We start from the raw sequence: 21,502 nt of genomic DNA, 5'->3' as shown, positions 1-21,502 counted from the left end.
CAGAGGTGTTTTTTTGTGTGTTTTGGGGAGTTTTTTGGTTGTTGTGGTGGTGGTTTCTTTTTCTTTTCTTTCTTTCTTTCTTTTTTTTTTTTTCAGAATCTTAGTCACGTTAATCAGTGTCCATTAAAAGGAAGATAAGCCATGTCTTGGAAAGAAAGGACATTGGCCATGTTGGGGAAATAAATGATAAAACCAGGAGTTAATGTATATCAAGCCTTTCATGAGAAAGTGGATCTGAAAAGAATTTTCATCAAGACAATAAACATCCCTGGATATTATTTTCTTCTAATCCTTTTCTCAGTACTATGAGTATGTTATATATTATTTATTTGGGCATTATTTATTGGTCTAATGTAGCTTTTGAGAATTGAGAATTCTATGCAAGGAGTCCTAGTAGGCTGAAGAAACAGACAGCTTTCAGTCATCAACTGCTGCATAACAACCCAAAACTTAGTGGTTTGAAGTAACAATGATTTATTGTTTCTCATAATTCTCTGTGCTACAACTATGCCAAAACTATGCTACACTAGACACTGCTGTCTATAAAAGGGGAATGAGGGGTGCCTGGCTGGCACAGTTGGAGAAGCATGCAATCTTGATCTCAGGGTTATGAGTTTGAGCCCCATGTTGGGTGCAGAGATTACTTAAATAAATAAAACTTAAATAAATAGTAAAAATAGAAATTAAAGGGGGAATGAGGGGCACCTGGGTGGCTGTTGGTTAAGCGTCTGACTTCGGCTCAGGTTATGATCTCAGAGTTCACAAGTTTGAGCCCGCCTTGGGCTCAGTGTTGACAGCTCAGAGCCTGGAGCCTGCTTTAGATTCTCTCTCTCTCTCTCTCTCTCTCTCTCTCTCTCTCTCTCTGCCCCTCCCTTGCTCATACTCTGTCTCTGTCTCTCAAAAATAAATAAACATTAAAAAAAAAAAAAAAGGATGGGGGAATGAGATATGTACAACAGCCACTGGTCCATGGCAATTTGGAAATCCAACCAGGTGCGCATGTTGGCAGGTTTCTCTGCCCCAGGGGTAGGCAGTGTTCCTTGATGAAGGCCCTGGACTACTCTCTATTATTTTCCTTGGCTCTTGGCAACACCCTGTGGGCTCCTGGTTCTGACCTCCGATGTCAGTATTCAGATAGAGGGAAGTGATGAAACAGTGGGACAGGTCTCCAGCAATCACCAATGTTCCCCAATTGATATGTAAAAACCTGCTAGAAAGTTTTGTGAAAGATATTGTTTGTAGCAGCATTTGTTCCCCAGTAGCCCATCAAAACTTTGTTTTCTTTAGGTGAAAACCTAAAAGCCTGAAATTTAGAAAAGAAACATATTTTTGTTGTTGTTGTGCATCTTATGCTGGAAATAATGACCAGCTACCTTTATATTCTTTTTATCTTTTAAGCTATTAAATAGTTTGTTCCTTCAGTTAGATTCTTACACTCCTCCCATCTCACTAATTCTTTTATCCACATTTTTATCTATACTTATCCTACCTTTGATAACTGCTTTTAGGCCTGTAATTTTCATGTTAATATGTGACCACTGACAGCTTGATTTTCTGGTCCAGTGTATAATACAAACGTTATTCCACTTAATATCCGTAATTTTCTCCTCTTGCTCTAATACACATGACACTTTGTACTTCTTGTTCTATGTCTGTATATTCTTTGCATCCTAACTCTAATTTTATTCTGTGTACCTTGGGGAATATAACAAAGGGAATAGATCAAATCACATTGCTTTTCCCAGTTTACTTTTTCTTGTCATGATAATGGAGATTAAAAATTGTTCCTTATTTACTATAGCTATATCAGTCACGTTGTCTGATTTCTAATACACAAATATAGTTAGGCTAAGTAATTTGGGGTTTTTTATTAAATGTTTTTAATGTTTATTTATTTTTAAGAGAGACAGAGACAGAATGCGAGTGGGTTAGGGGCAGAGAGAGAGGGAGACACAGAATCCGAAGCAGGCTCCAGGCTCTGAGCTGTTAGCACAGGGCCTGACGCGGGACTCAAACTCACAAGCTGTAAGATCATGACCTGAGCCAAAGTCAGACACTCAACTGACTGAGCCACCCAGGCACCCCATAAGTAATTTGTTTTGAAGAAAATACCTTAATTGAGAGAAAAGTCACATTATAGGCACAGCATTAATAAATTCTGATAACATATTAAGTCTCTATTAATGTTTTATTTTCTGTGGTCCTTTTAAAGTACTAATTCACATATATTATTATTTTGAAGGCATCTTCAATCCTTTAAGGAAGTAGGTCTTTTTATAATAGTCATAATTATATATGTGACTGAATATATGTATGTATATGTACTGAATATGTATTAAGTATGTGCTAAATACTTTACATAGATTATCTTATTAGATTACCATAACAAATTACTGAAATTGATTCGAAATCAGGACTGGCATACAGGCTGTTCAACTCAAAGCCCATATGGTGGACCATGATGCTATGTTGCCTGATAATGAGTATCCATGGCCCCAAAATGATCGCTTGGCAACATTGGGATAAAGGAAGTTTAATTTATAATAACATTCTTATTCTGGCATAATTTATTTTACACCCTGAACCTGAAGAGCAATCCTAATGTATCTAATGTATATATTTGATGAAATATATTTCTTTAAAAATTTTCCATATGTTTCACCATGAAGTTGTTGAATATTTATTGAGAATTTTCCAATTGTTTCTCCAGTTTGACAGAGGAGTAAATATTGAACAACCTGGAATCAGTTTCTACAAGGTCTGTCTTACAAACAGAAAAGACAGATTTTTGAGATCAAATACTAAAGTTCATCAGTGAGAGAAAGAATAAAACATATCAAATTAATAAATACAATGTCAGAGATAACATTAGAACATTCATAATCTGCTCTAAAAAGTACAAGCTCACAACTTTTGGAAAAATAAAATTCCGACTATCCATATCAGTCTATAAAGTGAATGTATCACATACTTCAAGAAATATGTAGGGTCATTTTTACAACGCATCAAATAATTTTTTTAGTAATTGAAAATTATCAGTCTTACTAATGTAGTAGGCAGGCCATTATGTGATACCCTGTTATATCAGGTTTTCAAAGACTTATTTTTCTGAAGCGGTAAGTTCAGAAACTTCAAGTATAAGCAAAAATGAAATATACCAAGGACTATATATGTATTCTATATGGTGTATATATATTCTACTCTTTATAAAAAAGATTTGTTAGGGGCGCCTGGGTGGCGCAGTCGGTTAAGTGTCCGACTTCAGCCAGGTCACGATCTCGCGGTCCGTGAGTTCGAGCCCCGCGTCAGGCTCTGGGCTGATGGCTCAGAGCCTGGAGCCTGTTTCCGATTCTGTGTGTCCCTCTCTCTCTGCCCCTCCCCCGTTCATGCTCTGTCTCTCTCTGTCCCAAAAATAAATAAACGTTGGAAAAAAAAAATTAAAAAAAAAAAAAAAGATTTGTTAAAAATGCTTGTGAAAATTATTTTCTCAGATTTCAAAGCCTGATATACTCATACTAGGCTACATTTCTCAGATATTTATATCATTCAACTATATTAATATTTAGTATCTCTCTGACATATGAATGCATATGTAAGTATATAAAAGATTGTATTCCTTCTATGTTTTAATATTCTTTATTAATAGATGACATTTACTTACATGGACACATTTTAATTAAGTTCTAGCTCAGAAAGTTTTCTGCTTTGTGATTAGTCTATTATTTGTCTAACTCTTTTATATTAACTCAATTTCAGGATGTTGATTAAAGTATTTAGATTGTCTCTGGTGGAAAGTTATATCTTTAAAAATTATCAGTGAAGGAATTATTTTGTACCACAATGCTGGTAACTTTAAATTTAAATTATTTTGCACTATTATTTTTAGAGTTCTAAAAGTTATCTAGAAACTTTTTCAGTAAGAAATTATTTAGTGAAATTTTAGGGGCACCTGGGTGGTTCAGTTGGTTAAGCGTCTGACTCTTGGTTTCAGCTCAGGTCATGATCTCACAGTTCATGAGATCGAGCCCTGTGTTGGGGCTCTTTCTCCTTCTCTCTCTGCCCTTCCCACTCATACACACTCTCTCCCTCTGTCTCAAAATAAATAAACTTTTCTAAGAAAAGAATTATTTATTGATATTTTTAAAAGAAAATATTTTTAATTTTATAAAAATGTTTTGTATATTGCAGATATCGAAGCAGAAAAGCATAATAAAAAGCAAAAGGAAAGAAATGTCACCACACAGGTAGTTATTTTGCTAAACCATTATATTTCTCCAGTACAAAATTTAGGCTGTAGGCACTGTAAGTAGTATTTACTCAGCATGCTCAGAATTTGTTAACCAAGTAATTATTAGCTGTTGTTTCTGTTCTTTTTTTTTTCCCATTCTCAGTCAATGCTTTTTGTTTATTCACTCAACAAATATTTATTCATTCTACAGTGAGAAGATAAGACTTCCTGAGCCTTCTCTTAGGACTTGTCTGAGGTCCTAAATATTAAGACAAAAAGACAGAGACCAGTCTGGCTTATGGTCACAGATGCTTTATAACTTTATTAACGTCATGATTTCTTCTGACATCTGGAAGTAGGGGATTCAACGTTTTCAGTCTGTTCTCAGTCCAACAACCAACATACTCCTATAAATATAACTCCTTTTAAGTTGCTCCTTTACTTGAAACCCTTTCTTGGCATCCCATCTCACACTGTAAAACCAGTGTCTTGCCTATTAGGCTCTGTGGTCTGGCCCCACTATTTTTTCTCTCACATCATCTCCTACTACTGTCTTCTTTACATCATTCTGGACACACTGGGCTCTGTGCTATTCCTCAGAAACTCCTAGCCATGGACCCACCTTTCTGCTCTTTCTGCCTAGAACATCCTGGAACTCAGATAACCATGTGGCTCCTTGCCCTCACCTTCTTCGGGTCTTTGCTCAGATGTCATCTTTTCGGAGGGTCCTTCCCTGACTATTGTGTACATTTGCAATCACACTATTTAAAATTGCAAGCCCCATTACAACACCTTCTGTCTCCCTTCCCTGCTACATCTTCCCTCTCAGAATTATCACTGTGTAACATCATATTTTGCTATGTTTGTTCTTATTCTCCCTCCACTAGAATATAAATTCCATGGGAGTAGGGCGTTTTGTCTATATTGTTCACTGCTATTATCCCAGCAACTAGAACAGTGCCTGGCACATAGCAGGCATTAAATAAATGTTTATTGAATAAATGAATAAATCTTAAATCTTGATTAAAGGAGGAAAGTTTGAAAAAATGTGTATATAAATTAAAAATTCCTCTCTACATTGTAACATTTTCTAAATTCCTCCAAATTTAGCTCCTCCCCATTACCATAACCAAAACATCCCATAATCAGCAGTGGGATTATTATCTGCAGAAATAGAAGTGACCTTGGCATAAGCTCACAGTTTGTCCTTAGGCAGGTGGAAAGTAAAAAGACACCAATTCCTCAGTCATCTGACTTTCCCTTGTGGGCTCTTGATATCTTGTGATATGCAGTGCCTGCCCAATGACAAATGAAAGTGCCCTTTGTAATTAAGGAGTTTCTGGAGACCAAGGATGTTTATCAGGCCCATAAGTATCCTCCCCAATGCCAGCATTAGTAGTTGAGGCAAACATAGTAAAAATAGAAAGGACCCCAGCTCTACCCTTGTATAGCTAAGCAAAAAAGACATAAACTCTACTAAAAGATCTCAAAATATTGAAAAAACAAAATCAATGTCTTGATGTCAAAGATGAGAAAACATGCCAGGGTAGACTATTTGTATATCTCACCCACTTCCAATGGAGTATCTGTGTTTTGTTTTGTTTTGTTTTGTTTTAATTTCCTTAGTACCAGCCTCATAGAGCACAGACAGCAGAAGTGAAAATAACAAGGACTTTAAATCTCTCTAATGCAAAGTTCCTTACACACATGCTACAATACAGCCAGAGTAAAGTAATTTCAGTTCACTAAATCTTTTCTAGTGCAATGCTTTGCATGTGGCATGTACAGTAAGGGTTTACAGAGATAATTAATATACTACTACCATCTCCCGAAGACTTTGGTTTTAAAATGGGTGGATTCTCCATTCCCTGGACTCTTTCTTTCTTTCTGATCACCTAACTTGGGGTCATTCTCCTCCAAATGTTACCTTTACCTTCATTGTAACTGAAATCTAGTTTTCTCCTGAGAACGTCCCCTGCAGGCCTCTCAAGCTTTTTCTCCTGCAACACAATTAAATTGGTCCTAGTTGGGATGGTAAATATCGTTCCCTTTCCTTATTGCTACATTTCACTGGGAGAAATGGGAGATGAGGACGGAGAAGTAGCTTGTGATTCTCTCCAAGTTTTGAATATTTCTGTATCCATGAATTCTAGCTTCTCAGTCCCATTATTTAGGGGTTGTTTTTGCTCCAATAACTGCACCCTCTCTCTACTCTCATGGTCATAACCTGGACTGTCTTTTCCAAATTAAATGGTTAAGCTTCCAAGTCTCTGAAGACCTCTGGTGCTTTCCAAGTTACTCCATGAATGCTGTAATCCCACCAGGATCTCAAATCCATGTACCCCTTTCACTGCTTATCATTCCATTCACATCTTCATTTGCCTTCTTACTTAGCTTACAGTTGAGGACTAAGCTACAGGAGCACAGTTCCTTTTTCAACACCTTGGGAACAAATGTGTTTCATAACTCAAGAGGTTTTTTTTTTTTTTTGGTTTCTTTAATTGTGGTAAAATGTATGTAAAATTTACCCTCGTAACCATTTTTAAGTGTACAGTTTGTTAGTGTTAGTGCATCCACGTTGTTGTACAACCAGTCTCCAGAACTCTTTCATCTTGCAAAACTGAAACTCTATAGCCATAGAAGAAAAACTCTCCACTTCTCTCAGCCCCTGGCAACCACCATTATAGTTTTTTTGTCTATGAATTTGATTACTGTAGGTACCTCATATAAGTAGAGTCATACAGTATTTGTCTTTCATGACTGGGCTAGTTCACTTGGAATAATGTCCTAAAGGTTTGTCCTCATGTAGCATGTGTCAGAATTTTCTTCCTTTTTGAAGCTTAATAATTTTCCATCGTATGTATATGCCACACTTCATTTATCCATTTATCCATTGATGGACACTGGGTTGCTTACAACTTTTGGCTATTGTGAATAATGCTGCTATGAACATGGGTGTACAACTATGCTGATATCCTGCTTTCAGTTCTTTTGGGTAGAAAGGTATAAGTACATAAGCATTCTAATTTCTCCACGTTGTAACCAACACTTGTTATTTTCTATGTTGCTGGGTTGTTGGTTTTCTTTTTTTATAATAACCATCCTAATGGGTATGAGGTAGTATCTCATTGTGGTTTTGATTTGCATTTCCCTAATGGTTAGTGATTTTGAGCATATTTTCATATGCTTATTGGTCATCATCTTTGAGGAAATGTTTATTCAGGCCTTTTGCCCATTTTTAAATAGAATCATTTCATTTTGTATTGTTGAGTGGTAGGTGTTCTTTATATATTCTAGATATTGACCACTTATCATGTATATAATTTGCCAATATTTTCTCCCTTCCATGTGTTGCCTTTTCACTCTGTTGATAGTGCCCTTTAAATAGAAAAACTTTACATTTTGATGTAGTCCAATTTACCTTATCTATTTTTACTTTTTTTGCCTACACTTTTGGTGTCATATCCAAGAAATCATCACCAAACCAATAACATAAAGCTTTTCCCTATGTTTTCTTCTAGGAACCTTTATGGTTTCACGTCTTACATTTAGGTCTTTAATTTGTTTTGAGTTAGCTTGTGTGTGTAGTATACTTCATTCTTTTGTATGTGGATATCCAATTTTCCCAGCCAAATTTGCTGAAAAGACTGTCCTTTCCCCCACTGAGTGGTCTTGACATCCTGGTTGAAGACTATTTGACTATAATATGGGAGAGTTACTTCCTAGTTTTTTGCTCTATTTCACATCTGTCTTTGTGCCATTACTACACTGTCTTGATTACTGTAGCTTGTAAAACATTTTGATATTAAGAAATGTGAGACATACAACATTGATTTTATCTCTCAAGATTGTTTTGGCTATTCAAAGTTCCTCAGGTTCCAAATGAATTTGGGAGGAATTTTTCTATTTCTGAAAACAAATAAATAAAGCCACTGATATTTTGATAGGGATTGCATTGAATCTGTTATCATTTGGGGTAGTATTAACAGTTTAACAATATTGAGACTTCCACTTTGTAAACACATGATGTCTTTCTAGTTATTTTTATTTTCTTTAATTTCTTTTAGCAAAATCACGTAGTTTTCAATGTATGCCTTTTGCCTCCTTGGCTAAGTTTATTTCTAACGACTTTATTTTTTTTTCTGATGCTGTTATAAATGGAACTGTTTCCTTGATTTTCTTTTAGGATTGTTCATTGTTAGTATATACAAATGCAACTGACTTTTGTGTGTTGATTTATCTTCCAACTTTGCTAAATTTATGCATTGTAGCAATATTTTGTGGAAGCTTTAGAGTTTTCTACGTATAAGATCATGTCATCTGTAAGCAGAGATAATGTTACTTGTCCTTTCTAATTTAGATGCTTTTTATTTCTTTTTCTTGTCTAATTGTTCTGGCTAGGACTTCTGGTAGTATGCTGAATAGCAGTGGTGGAGTGGCATCCTTGCCTTGTTCCTAATATTAGAGCCAAAGCTTTCAGTCTTTGTTGAATATGTTAATAGCTATGGATTTTTTTTATATATGGTTTTGTTATTTTTAGGTAGTTTCTATCCATTCCTAGTTTGTGAGTTATTTGATCATGAAAGGGTGTTGAATTTTGTCAAATACTTTCTCTGCATTAATTGACATGATCACATGGGGTTTTTTTCCCCTGCAGTCTGTTAATGTAGTATATTATATAATAGATTTTTGTATGATGAAGCATCCTTACATTCCAGGAATAAATCCTACTTGGTCATATTATATAATCCTTAAATGTACCATTGAGTTGTATTTGCTAGTATTTTATCAAAGATTTTTAAATCAGCATTCATCAAGAATATTGGTGTAGTGTCCTTGTCTTGCTTTGGTATCAGGGTAATACTGGCCTCATAGAATGAGTTGGGAAGTGTTCTCTCCTCTTCAATTTGTTGCAAGAGTGAGGCAGAATTCAGGGTTGTTGTTTTTTTTTTAATTGTGGAAATATACTACTACATACACAGACATACATATCATAGATTATAGGAGACTTCCAACAGAGACTGAGGAAATATATTGTTTAAAACATATTACTATTCATGCAGTAAAACATATGAATATCCACATTAAAAGAAGTAAATAAACAACATAAATAACTTCATGTCAGATCCAGACAGGTTTTCCTACCAACTGATTGTCATCACCAGACTATTTAAAAAGCTTTGGGTTTTCAAATATTTTTTTAATTTGGGAATTATAGAAAGGGTTTGAAGGTCTTGTAAAATCACTGCCTCGTATAGACCTTCCATTTAGTTACCCTTCTTGCACTCCATCCAATTTAGTAGTAAAACCTCAACCCTGACTGAATGCAGTTATCCACCACTCAGTCCTTGGACCTGGTAGCTGAAATGTGGCTGGAAATCAACACAACCATTCTCATGTTAATTTCCTGACCACAAACCTCAAGTAGGCATGTGTTTCTCTGCAAACCTTAACATCTCCCTTGTCAAATTAATTATCCCCCATTTCTAAGGCTACTGTTTCATATTTTCTCCTGTCTTCCCAAAATCCAACATATCCATCCCTCACTCTCAGCCAATGACTTTGCTGTTTTTCTTTTTCTCCTTGAAAAAATAAGAGTATTAAGAGTGATTTTACATCCTTTCACTCACTCTTTCACCAACATCTATACATCTACACTGCATCAACTCCAGATGCAGATTGCCTGAATGTGGCTTAGAAATCTCTACTGAGACATCTAAAAGGCATCTGACAGTTGACATGTTGATTTTATCAACCCCAAACCTGTTCCTCCCCTGGCACCTCTCATACCAGTAAATGTCTCCTTCATTCACCAAATGATTAAAGTCACTCTCCACTTCTTTCAGACACAACAACACAGCTACTTTGGTCTTTAAAATATATCCTTATTCTAATCACTTAACTACTTTACCACCAGGCACCAACATCACCTATTTAGACTCCATGGTCAACTCCCTGGTTCTGCCTACATTCTTACCCTACTGCAGTCTTTTCATCTCAAATTATGTGTCCCATTATACATCAAATAAAGTCAAAGTCTTTACCATGCCCTTCAGGGCCCTATATGACGTGTTCTTTGCTCTTTATCTAAGTTCTGACCACTCTACCCATTATGTACTCCATTCCAGCCATCTTGGCCTCCATAGTATGTTTAGTATACTCTAGTATACTAGAGATTCTAGTTACTAGTTAGAGACTCAAGTAACCTACCTACCTGTCCCTATCACAGGGCCTACTCTTCTCTCTACCTGGGATGATCTGCCAGGTAATCAATGGCTCGTTGCCCTCAATTCATACTTCGTTCAGGTATCTGCTCATCTTTCTCCCTCAAAAAAATAATACAAAAAAAATTTTTTTTAACTTTTTTTTTATTTAAGACATAACCGATTTATTTTTTTTATAGTTAAAGGTGTAAAAACATCCTTTTTTGAAATATGATTTATTATCAAATTGACTAACATACAATGTGTAAAGTGTGCTCTTGGTTTTTGGGGGGGATTTCCGTGGTTCATTGCTTACATACAACACCCAATGCTCATCCCAACAAGTGCCCTCCTCATGCCCGTCACCCATTTTCCCCTCCCCCCCATCAACCCTTAGATTTTTCTCTGTATTTAAGAGTCTCTTATGGTTTGCCTCCTTCCCTCTCTGTTTGTAACTATTTTTTCCCCTTCCCTTCCCCTATGGTCTTCTGTTAGGTTTCTCAAGATCCACATATGGTATCTGTCTTTCTCTGACTGACTTATTTCACTTAGTATAATAGCTTCCAGTTCCATCCATGTCTCATGGCATTATTTCATTCTTTCTCATTGCCAAGTAGTATGCCATTCTATATGTAGACCACATCTTCTTTATCTCTTTGTCAGTTGATGGACATTTAGGCTCTTTCCATAATTTGGCTATTGTTAAAAGCACTGCTATAAACATTGGGGTACATGTGCCCTATGCATCAGCACTCCTGTATCCTTTGAATAAATTCCTAGTAGTGCTATTGCTGGGTCATTCTATTTTTAATTTTTTGAGGAATCTCCACACTGTTTCCCAGAGTGGCTGCACCAGTTTGCATTCCCACCAATAGTGCAGGAGGGTTCCCATTTCTCCACATCCTCGCCAGCATATGTTGTTTCCTGAGTTGTTAATTTTAGCCACTCTGACCAGTGTCAGGTGCTATCTCATTGTAGTTTTGATTTGTATTTCCCTGATGATGAGTGACATTGAGCATCCTTCCATGTTTCTGTTGGCCATCTGGATGTCTTCTTTGGAAAAGTGTCCATTCATGTCTTCCCATTTCTTCACTGGGTTATTTGTTTTTCAAGTGTTGAGTTTGGTAAGTTCTTTATAGATTTTGGATACTAACCCTTTATTTGATATGTTATTTGCAAATATCTTTTCCCATTCCATCATTTGCCTTTTAGTTTTGTCAATTGTTTCCTTTGCAGTGCAGAAGGTATTTATCTTGATGAGGTCCCAATAGCTCATTTTTGCTTTTAATTCCCTTGCCTTTGGAGATGTGTCAAGCAAGAAATTGCTGCAGCTGAGGTCAAAGAGGTTGTTACCTGCTTTCTACTCTAGGGTTTTGATGGTTTCCTGTCTCACATTTAGGCCTTTCATCCATTTTGAGTTTATTTTCGTGTGTTGTATAACAAAGTGGTGTAGTTTCATTCTTCTGCATAAACAAAATTTTTCCTAAACGCCTTTCTAAAAGAGCATACTCCATCACTTTTTAATTGAAATTTCTTTTGAAATTTCATATGTTTTATCACCACATGTCATTATGTATTTATGTAATTGTTCATATTTGACTTACTTCTGGGAACTGAGCTCCATGAATACAGGCTTTTTTTTTTAAGTTTATTTGTTTTGAGAGAGAGAATGTGAGCACATAAGTGCCTGCACACATGAGTGGGGGAGGGGAAGAGAGAAAGGGAAAGTGCGAATCTGAGGCAGGCTCCATGCTGTCGGGGCAGAGCCCTATGCAGAGCTCAATGTCACCAACCTGGAGATCATGACCTGAGCCAAAATCAAGAGTCTGACGCTTAACCAACTGAGCCACCCATGGGCACCCCCATGAATACAGACACTTCACTTTTTCACTTATATCTCAAAGCCTTAATTAATCTTTAAAATATAATAAGTGCTTGATAAATGTTTGTAAATGAAAGAATGTCATTGTTTGGTTGATTTCTTTTGTTTGTTTAAGTAGGCTTCCACCCAGGGCAGAGCCCAATGCCAGGCTTGAACTCAGGACCCAGAGATTATAACCTTAGCTGAGATCAGGAGTCAGATACTTAACTGACTGAGCCACAAAGGCACCCCAAGAGTGTCATTGTTGAGCAATATTTGTATCAGAGACAAAATATAAACTATTTGTCAATAACTTTAGTGAAATTTATTAGAAAAAAAAACATGCTGAAACTAGTAACAAAAAAGAGTTTTCTAGAGTTTCCTTTTGATTTTAATTTACTTATCACATGTACCATGAATACTTAATATGGCTATGGGTTGAAATATAATTTTCTGCTCCTTGCAGGTAAAAATGCAGAATATAAATATTCCAGTGTGTACTAGTTCTTGATCATCTCTTAATTTCAGAAAGCTACCCTTATAATGCACTTATCAATTAACAGAGGTGTTATGCTAGCACCATATCATTAGTATCACTAATGCTATTTTATTTTCCCCTTTTACTTTCTACTTTGCCATTTTCCTACATTTCAAAAGTCATCCTTGAATAGCTGTCTATTATTGTTATTTGGTGACTTTGGAAAGTAGATGTACAAATACAAAAAAAAATAATTAGCATTGTCTTTTCTAGGAAAAAGAAATGTTTTCACTGATGAATGAGTTATTTCTTCTTTGTAAGAGATAACTATTCTCTTAACTCAGGGTGGCTATTGTCATATTTGCTTTGTTGTCTTTTTTTTAATTTTTAGGTATATTAGGAAAAAGTATTCTAAGATTGTTTTATATCCTTAACTGAAAATACTTTGGGAAAAATGAAAGACACTAAAACCATCACTAAAAACATATTTACTTAAATATAAGCATCTCATAAGTAACATCTTACTTTAAGGGGAAAAAACTACTAAAACAGTGAGATTTTCAAGTTCAAAAGTGACGGTCCCTTTTTTTCAAATATTATATACATTTATTTAAGATGGCCTACAAAGCTTGACTAATCTGATACACCTTAAATTGCTGATTAAAACCATAATCCAAAGAACATCAGTGTGAATATTTGCAATATGTGTAAATATCTTCACTATCTGATGAGTGATATAAATTTTTGTACTATTTTATTTCTGTATTTTAATTCCATTTTAATTTGTCTGACTACCTTCTTCATTTACCCAGGGTAAGGGTTCCCAGACTTTAGCATGTATCAGAATCACCTGAAGGACTTGTTAAACCACGTTGCTGGGCTTTACCCTCAGAGTTTCTGATTTTGTAGACCTTGAGTGGGTCTGAGAATTTGCATTTCTAACAGATTCCCACATAATGCTGATGCTGCTGTCCCAGAGACCATACTCAGAACCAATGACCTAGAGAAACCTAGTTTTCTTGTAGGAAAACTCTTCTTTTTTTCTCACTTTCTCCTGGCTTTCTCCATAACTTGGGTTTTCTCTGATAATGCCTGGAGCACTAATGTTCATAGTCTTTGGAAATATAGTGGTCTACACATAGGATATGGAATCCACATCTATATGTAGTGGAAAAAGTGGAAATCTAGTTCCTCCCTCTTGCCAAACCAGAGACAGCAGCCTGTGTTGCTCTCTCTGCCACAACCCTGTAGCACCTCATTCATTTACCTCAACAAGGGCCACTAAGGAGGAGGTGCTGAGCTCGTCTGGGATTGCCATTACTGTTGTTCTCACTGATGTTTTCAATAGCTCTTATCTTTACATGCTCTTTACACAGAGAAGTTTTTCAGCAGAATTTAGAGTATTACACAGTGACAAGGAACAGTGACTGTTTTGGGGCATGTGAGCCAGAAAAGAAAAAGGGACAAAGATAGTTAAGGAAAGCAAGAAATGCCCTTGTTGAGCCCTAGGGAAAAGTAAGTCATTGATTGGTAGGCAAAGAATCCTCACCCGCCAGTCCTTTAACGTCACACCTATCGCCCTTTTGCAAGGAATGATACTCTCTTTTCATTCCATAGCAAACATGGCTCGCACTTATTCCTCTGAGACAAACAAACAAACAAACAGACAAACAAATGTATTTGGTTTTCATATATAGTCACACAATTTGGAAACATTACCACATATACAGTTATGTGTCTGGGTGGAGTGAAACTGATTCTCTCCTCCAAAATTCACCTCTGCTCCCCATTCTTCTTCATCCTTGCAACTAGACTCTTCATCCACTCAACTAGTCTCACCAAAGAAGTTATCTTTGACTTTGTCCTTTCTCTTATCCCTACATCCAGTCCATATCTAATCTCCAGTTGCACTACTTCCAAAATGTATCCTAAGTTTGCCCAGTTTATCTCCGTTGCTTCTACACTTCGAATGTCATCATCCCTTCACCTAGTTGACTACAGTAGTCTCTGAACTGTGCTTCTTGCTCCCACTCTTAATCCTGTGCAGTCTGCTCCTTACATGTCATCCAGAATGTCCTTTCTTTCTAAAATATAAATCAGAACATGCCACTTAAAACTCTCTGATGTCTTCCTCTTATTTTTTGAATAAAATGCTAACCCCTTACCATATCCCTATATGATGTGACCCCTTTTGTCTTTTACAATTCTCCCCTAGCTAATACTCATCCAGCTACTTCAGCCTTAATCCTAGACCATACAAGTTTGTTCCCACGTTAGAGCATTGATACTTGCTGTTACCTCTGCCTGAAATGCTCTGCCCCTATAACTATGCAGGGCTGCTTTCTTGTAACTAAATTCTTGGCTCCAAAGTCACCTCTTCATTGAGGCTTTTCTTGAGCATCCAATCTAAATTAGCTCACCAACCCCTCTTCATCCTGCATTTCACTCTTTACATCTCCTTATCTTAATCTTTTCATAACATATATTCACACCTGACACTAACTTGTTCACTTGTTTACTGGCTATTGTCTTCTCACAGACAAATGGAAGCTCCATAAGATCAGAATCCCCTGTCTTATCTGCCACTCTATCTTCAATTCCTTATGAATGCCCAGCATAAATGCATTGAACGAATGAATCACTGATTATTATAGCTCTTAAAGAACAAGGTTGAGGGGCACCTGGGTGGCTCAGTTGGTTGAGCATCCGACTTTGGCTCAGGTCATGATCTCGTGGTCGGTGAGTTTGAGCCACGCGTCCGGCTCTGTGCTGACAGCTCAGAGCCCGGAGCCTGTTTCAAGTTCTGTGTCTCCCTCTCTCTCAGACCTTCCCCCATTCATGTTCTGTCTCTCTCTGTCTCAAAAATAAATAAATATAAAAAAAATTTTTTTTAAAAAGAACAAGGTTGATTCATTACTTGATTATTTCATACCTACTGCCTCCCAGAAACTATTTGAGGAGGCTATGAAAGCCCCATTAACACTGGTCATATTGCTGTTGTTGAAAATTAGGGGTCTAACTTATATTCAGCATCAAATACATCTCTGGCAGCAGTCGGATCCTAGTATATGCTAAAATTGCTGTTCACTGCCCTTAGGTGAAATTAGGCCAGAAAATATATAGAATAGGAGTATTTTCTGCTAGTATAAAGGTTTTTAGATATTCTGCTTAGGATATAAAAAACTATATTTCACAAAACTAAATAATGTTTACTGATTTCCCAAGCTGAAGACCTCATAGTTCATTGATGAGCAAAGCAAATTAAATAGCCAAAGTACCTGGATCCTAGTAGTTTAGAATATGAAACAGAAAAACAATAACATTTATTTACAGAGGACATATATAGTCAATATAATAATAGATAATATATAGTGAGTATTTACTGTGTATAAGGCTTTTCACATATATTAACTTGTATGATCCTTACATCAATCCAGTGAGGTAGGCAATATTATTACTCCCATTTTACATTTACTATTTATATTTATTGTAAACTGAGTCACAAAGGCGTTAATTAACTTGCCCACAGTTAGACACAGCTAATTAGTGGTGAACAGAAAATACTTAGAAGGAAATGTAAATGAAATTTTTAAAATATGTAACATATTTACTTTGGAGTATGATTAATTATGAACAATTGTGAATAAGTTATCTGTTCATATATTAACAAGTTATCAACGTTTCTTGTGTTTAAAACAGTAAACTTGTGTGTTGTTTTAAAAGTAAAACTTGTTAATTATCATCCAAACAATACGATGTAAAAACCTTTAAGTCAAGCCTCTAGCCTTAGCAGACGGCTTATTCTTTTAAACAGGAAACTATTAAAAATGTGTTCTGCATCCCAGTACTGTTTTTGTGTGTTTGTTTTTGCTTTCAGGCAAGTGTCATAGGACTAGATCCTACTTTGGAAATGTGTCTAGCCACAAAAACCATGATCTAGCCACAAATAAATTAGGATTAAATGTATAGCAAGATAAATTCAAACCTTCACTCCTCCAAGCCCACACAGATGGTTTAATTTCTCTTAAGAGAGGATGCTTCTACCTTTCCTATGCATTAAGAAAACAAATGATTTCCCCCAAATAAATCCATACATTCATTAGGATCCCGTTTCCTCAAGGCATTCTACTTGAGATGAGAAATATACAAAAAGGTTTATAAAGCATCTATAATTAATTGAGTAGATAAAACATGAAATGTATGCCATAGAATGATCTCAGCTGTAGAGACCATAGAGCAGTGAGCTACTGCTAACCAAGAGGGGAAAACACCAGAAGGTCAGAGGAAAGGGAAATCACTGTGGGCCAGAGTGAAATGGGAGAGCTTTGAGGAGAAGGAATTTGAGGTAGGCCTGAGAGCAAGGAGTGATATTTGGAAAATAAGAAAGAGGGAGCAATGAAAACTGAATGAACAAGGGCGAGAGAGTAGGAAAGAAGCCCTTCTATTTGGGGAACAGAGGGTAGAAGAGTTTGGCTGTTGTGGATGTCCATATAGGCGTGGGAGTAATAAGAAGTAAGGTTACTATGACATTTTTAGGCTAGACTGTGAAGAATCTTAGATTCTGTCCAAATACGTTTGATTTTATACTGTTGTTGCTGGGAACTGAGGGTTTCTGAGTTGGGCAGTGATATAATCAAACAGATGCTTAAAAACTCATGCAGCCATGAATCTTCAGGAGACAGGGAAGTGAAGAGACAGGAGGACGAGGTAAGGCATTTTGGAACACCGTGTCACTCTGATTGAGAGCTATGGCTGGTCCTTAATGGCCATTAGGAGTTTAAAAATACTTGCAAAGCACATACTTTAAACTTAGAGTTTAAAAACAGACTTCCATTGCATTTGCTGTTTGAAAACTAAAATGTACATTATAAATCCTTCAACAGAAAATTCTGTCAGTAATACTTCTGAAATACTTTCAGAACCCATCCACTATCACCCTACCATCTTCTTTACTGCCACCATCAATGCCCAGGAACTTCCCTCTTCCCACCCTTTCCCCAATGTATGATATTCTCTATATAGCAGCCAGGGTGACTCTTTTGCAATTGAAGTCAGTCAGTATCACTCTTCCACTCAGAACCTCCAAAGTCTCTCCTTCACACAGAACACAATTCACAATCATGATGGTGGCCTCAGAGCTGCCTCTGCCCTGTTTACTACCACCTCCCCCATTCTGCTACAGCTACTCCATCTTACTTACTTGACAACAGTGTGCTCCTCCTTCAGGGCCTTTGCTTTTACTTATCACTCTGCCAGAAGTCTCTTTCCTGCAGTGTTTGTAGGATTAACTGTCCCCTTCTTACCCACATAGGGGTCTATTCAAATTTTATCAGAGAACTTGTCCCTAACTATCCGATGTCAAATAACGCAACTTTTATCAACTCTATCCCTACTCTTTAAATAAAAAACAAAACAAAAAACTCCTTTGAAGTCATCACAATTCCAGACTTTAAGATGTATTACAAAGCTGTAATCATCAAGACAGTATGGTATTGGCACAAAAACAGGCACATAGATCAAAGAAATAGAATTGAGAACCCAGAAATGGATCCACAAACATATGGCCAACTAATCTTCTACAAAGCAGGAAAGAGTATCCAATGGAGAAAAGACCATCTCTTTAGCAAATGGTGCTGGGAGAACAGGACAGCAACATGCAGAAGAATGAAACTGGACCACTTTCTTACAGCATACACAAAAATAAATTCAAAATGGATGAAAGACCTAAGTATGAGATAGGAAGCCATCAAAATACTGCAGGAGAAAATAGGCAACAACCTCTTTGACCTCAGGTGCAGCAACTTCTTGCTTGACTTGTCTCTGGAGGCAAGGGAAATAAAAGCAAAAATGAATTATTGGGACCTCGTTAAGATAAAAAGCTCCAGCACAGCAAACAATCAACAAAACTAAAAGGTAACCAACAAAATGGGAGATTATATTTGCAAATGACATATTGGATAAAGGGTTAGTAACCAAAATCTATAAAGAACTTAACAAACTCAATACCCAAAAAACAAACAATCCAGTAAAGAAACGAGCAGAAGACATAGACACTTTTCCAAAGAAGACATCCAGATGGCTAACAGACACATGAAAATATGCTCAATACTGCTCATAATCAGAGAAATACAAATCAACACCACAGTGAGATACCAACTCATACCTGTCAGAATGGCCAAATTAACAACTCAGGCAACAACAGATGTTGGTGAGGATGTGGAGAAAGAGGAACACTTTTGCACTGCTGGTGGGAATGCAAACTGGTGCAGTCATTCTGGAACACAGTATGGAGGTTCCTCAAAAAATTAAAATAGAGCTTCCCTGGGACCCAGCAATTGCACTACTAGGAATTTATACAAAGGATACAAAAATGCTGATTTGAAGGGGCACATGCACCCCAATATTTATAGCAGCACTATCAACAATAGCCAAATTATGGAAAGAGCCCAAATGTCCATTGACTGATGAATGGATAAAGAAGATGTGATATACATACACAATGGAATACTACTTGGCAATGAAAAAGAATGAAATCTTGCCATTTGCAACAATGTGAATGGAACTAGAGGGTATAGTGCTAAGTGAAATAAGTCATTCAGAGAAAGATGGGGATCATATTATTTCACTCATGTGGAATTTAAGAAACAAAAGAGATGAACATAGGGGAAGGGAAGGAAAAATAAGATAAAAACAGGGGAGACAAACCATAAGAGACTTAAATACAGAGAACAAACAGGGTTTCTGGAAGGCAAGTGAGTGGGAGGATGGGTTAAATGGGTGATGGGCATTAAGTAGGGAACTTTTTGGAATGAGCACTGGGTGTCATACATATGAGATGAATCACTGGGTTCTATTCCTAAAGCCAAGATTACACTGTATGTTAACTAACTCGAATTTAAATAAACAAAACAAAACAAAACAAATCCATATATGCTGGCTGGGGTTTTTCATGGATGGCCTTTATCAGGTTGAGAATGTTATGTTCTATATTAGTTTACTGAGTATTTTTATCATTGAGGTGCTGGATTTTGTCAAGTGCTTTTCATCTATTAAGATGATTGTGTGGTTATTGTCCTTAATTCTATTTATATGGTATATTAATTATTTTCAGATGTTTAGAAACTTAGTTTTAACAAATGATATTCTAACAGGGAAAAAAACCTCCTTTTATCAGTTGATTATTGTCTTCCCCACCAGAACATCAGTTTTTGAGTGCAGAGAATTTTTTTTATGGCTGACTTCCCAGTTCTTAGACAAAGGCCTGAGATAAACACTCAGTAAATACCTGTTATTGAATTACATAATCTTTGGGTGCCTTATAGAGTTAGAGAAGGGCTGTCTTCTGGGGTTCCCTAATACTCCAGATGGATGTTGCCCTTCCCACTCTCAGTGGGTAGGAAAGGAATCAAAATCCAGAAACATGGCTTCTATAGAAGGAGATAGGAAGAATAGCACCATACAATCAGAGGTGTTTGCCGAATTTGTACTGCCTCTTCACCAAAGCTATTGGCTATTTTTGAATTGAAAATTTTCCCTTTAATGCCAATGACATATGTTAACCCCATTGTGCCAAAGAATGCTGCAGGTTCATCAAAGTCCATGTGTACTTCTTCATGGTGTCCAGATACATTGTTTCCATTCTCCCCTGGCATTTGGGTGAGACCCTATGACAGTCCCAGCCAATGGAAAATGTTTGCCTCTGTGTGCCACTTCCAGGTCTGGCCCATTAAAGAAAAGAAAAGAAAAAAAGCAAATGAAACAAAAAACAAAACAAAAGCCCTTTCTGCACATGTTCTTCTATGCTCTTTCCCTTTCTGTCTGCTAGATGTTAATGCTCCGGGAAACCTTGGAATCCACATGCTGAAACTTGGCATAGCTTTTGTCTGCCTGGGTCTCTGAATGACAGCACAGAGCAGAGCTACCACTGACTTGAACACCTGCCTGTTGATTTTGAGCCATTACACACTGTGGGTCTGTTTGTTAACATGCAATATTTGTCACCTTCTTACTTTTAAAAAAAATTCATTGCTTGTGCGAAATTCAAATTTAACTGGGCACCTTGTATTTTTATTTGCTGTATCTGGCCACCCTACAATAAGGAATCACATTTAAATTCCTTACATATCCACCCAGAAACTTGTACATGAAGGTGTATAACAGCATTATTCATAATAGCCAAAAGGTGGAAACAGCTCAAATGTACACCAGCAGACAGACGTATGAACAAAAAGTAGTATATCCATGTAAGGAATATTATTTGGCCATAAAAAGATATGAACTGCTGATACATGCTACACAACATGGATCAACCTGGAAAATGTTACGCTAAGTGGAAAAGGTCAGTCACAAACACCCATATACTCTATGATTTCATTCATATGAAAATCCAGAAGAGGGGAATCCATAGAGAGAAACCAGAGATCAGTGGTTGCCTCAGGCTGGGGGGAAGGGGAATGGGAGGATAGGGAGGCTAACAGCTAAAGGACTCATGGTTCCTTCTTGAGGTGATAAAAATGTTCTAAAATTGACTGTGGTGGCAGTCGCACACTTCTGTAAATAGTCTAAAAATCATTAAGCTGTACACTTTAAAATGTACAACTATACACTTACAGTATATGAGTTATATCTCAATAAAGATGTTTTTTAAAAACAGTCCTTATATGACTGTATGTCCCAGCAAGCTCTAGCATCTGTGTCACTGCTCTGCTGCCTTAGCTACCACTTAGGAAGGC

At 36.7% G+C, this 21,502-nt stretch overlaps 1 protein-coding gene across 5 annotated transcripts in view; it reads left to right on the top strand.

Moving 5' to 3' along the window:
• The window catches only part of SEL1L2 (SEL1L2 adaptor subunit of ERAD E3 ligase), a 123,902-nt gene that overhangs the window by 21,125 nt on the left and 81,275 nt on the right, over positions 1 to 21,502 (top strand). For all 5 annotated transcript variants that reach the window (XM_047853199.1, XM_047853198.1, XM_047853197.1 and 2 more), the window contains exon 2: positions 4,189 to 4,244. Coding sequence is in view for 3 of the 5 variants with exons in the window: in XM_047853197.1 (XP_047709153.1) it covers positions 4,189 to 4,244 (56 nt within the window). In the remaining 2 variants the exon portion in view is untranslated. The remainder of the gene's footprint in view (positions 1 to 4,188; positions 4,245 to 21,502) is intronic.

The sequence above is a fragment of the Prionailurus viverrinus genome, chromosome A3 (genome assembly GCF_022837055.1).
Source record: "Prionailurus viverrinus isolate Anna chromosome A3, UM_Priviv_1.0, whole genome shotgun sequence".
NCBI lineage: Eukaryota > Metazoa > Chordata > Mammalia > Carnivora > Felidae > Prionailurus > Prionailurus viverrinus.
This window is presented reverse-complemented; position numbering and strand designations above follow the sequence as displayed.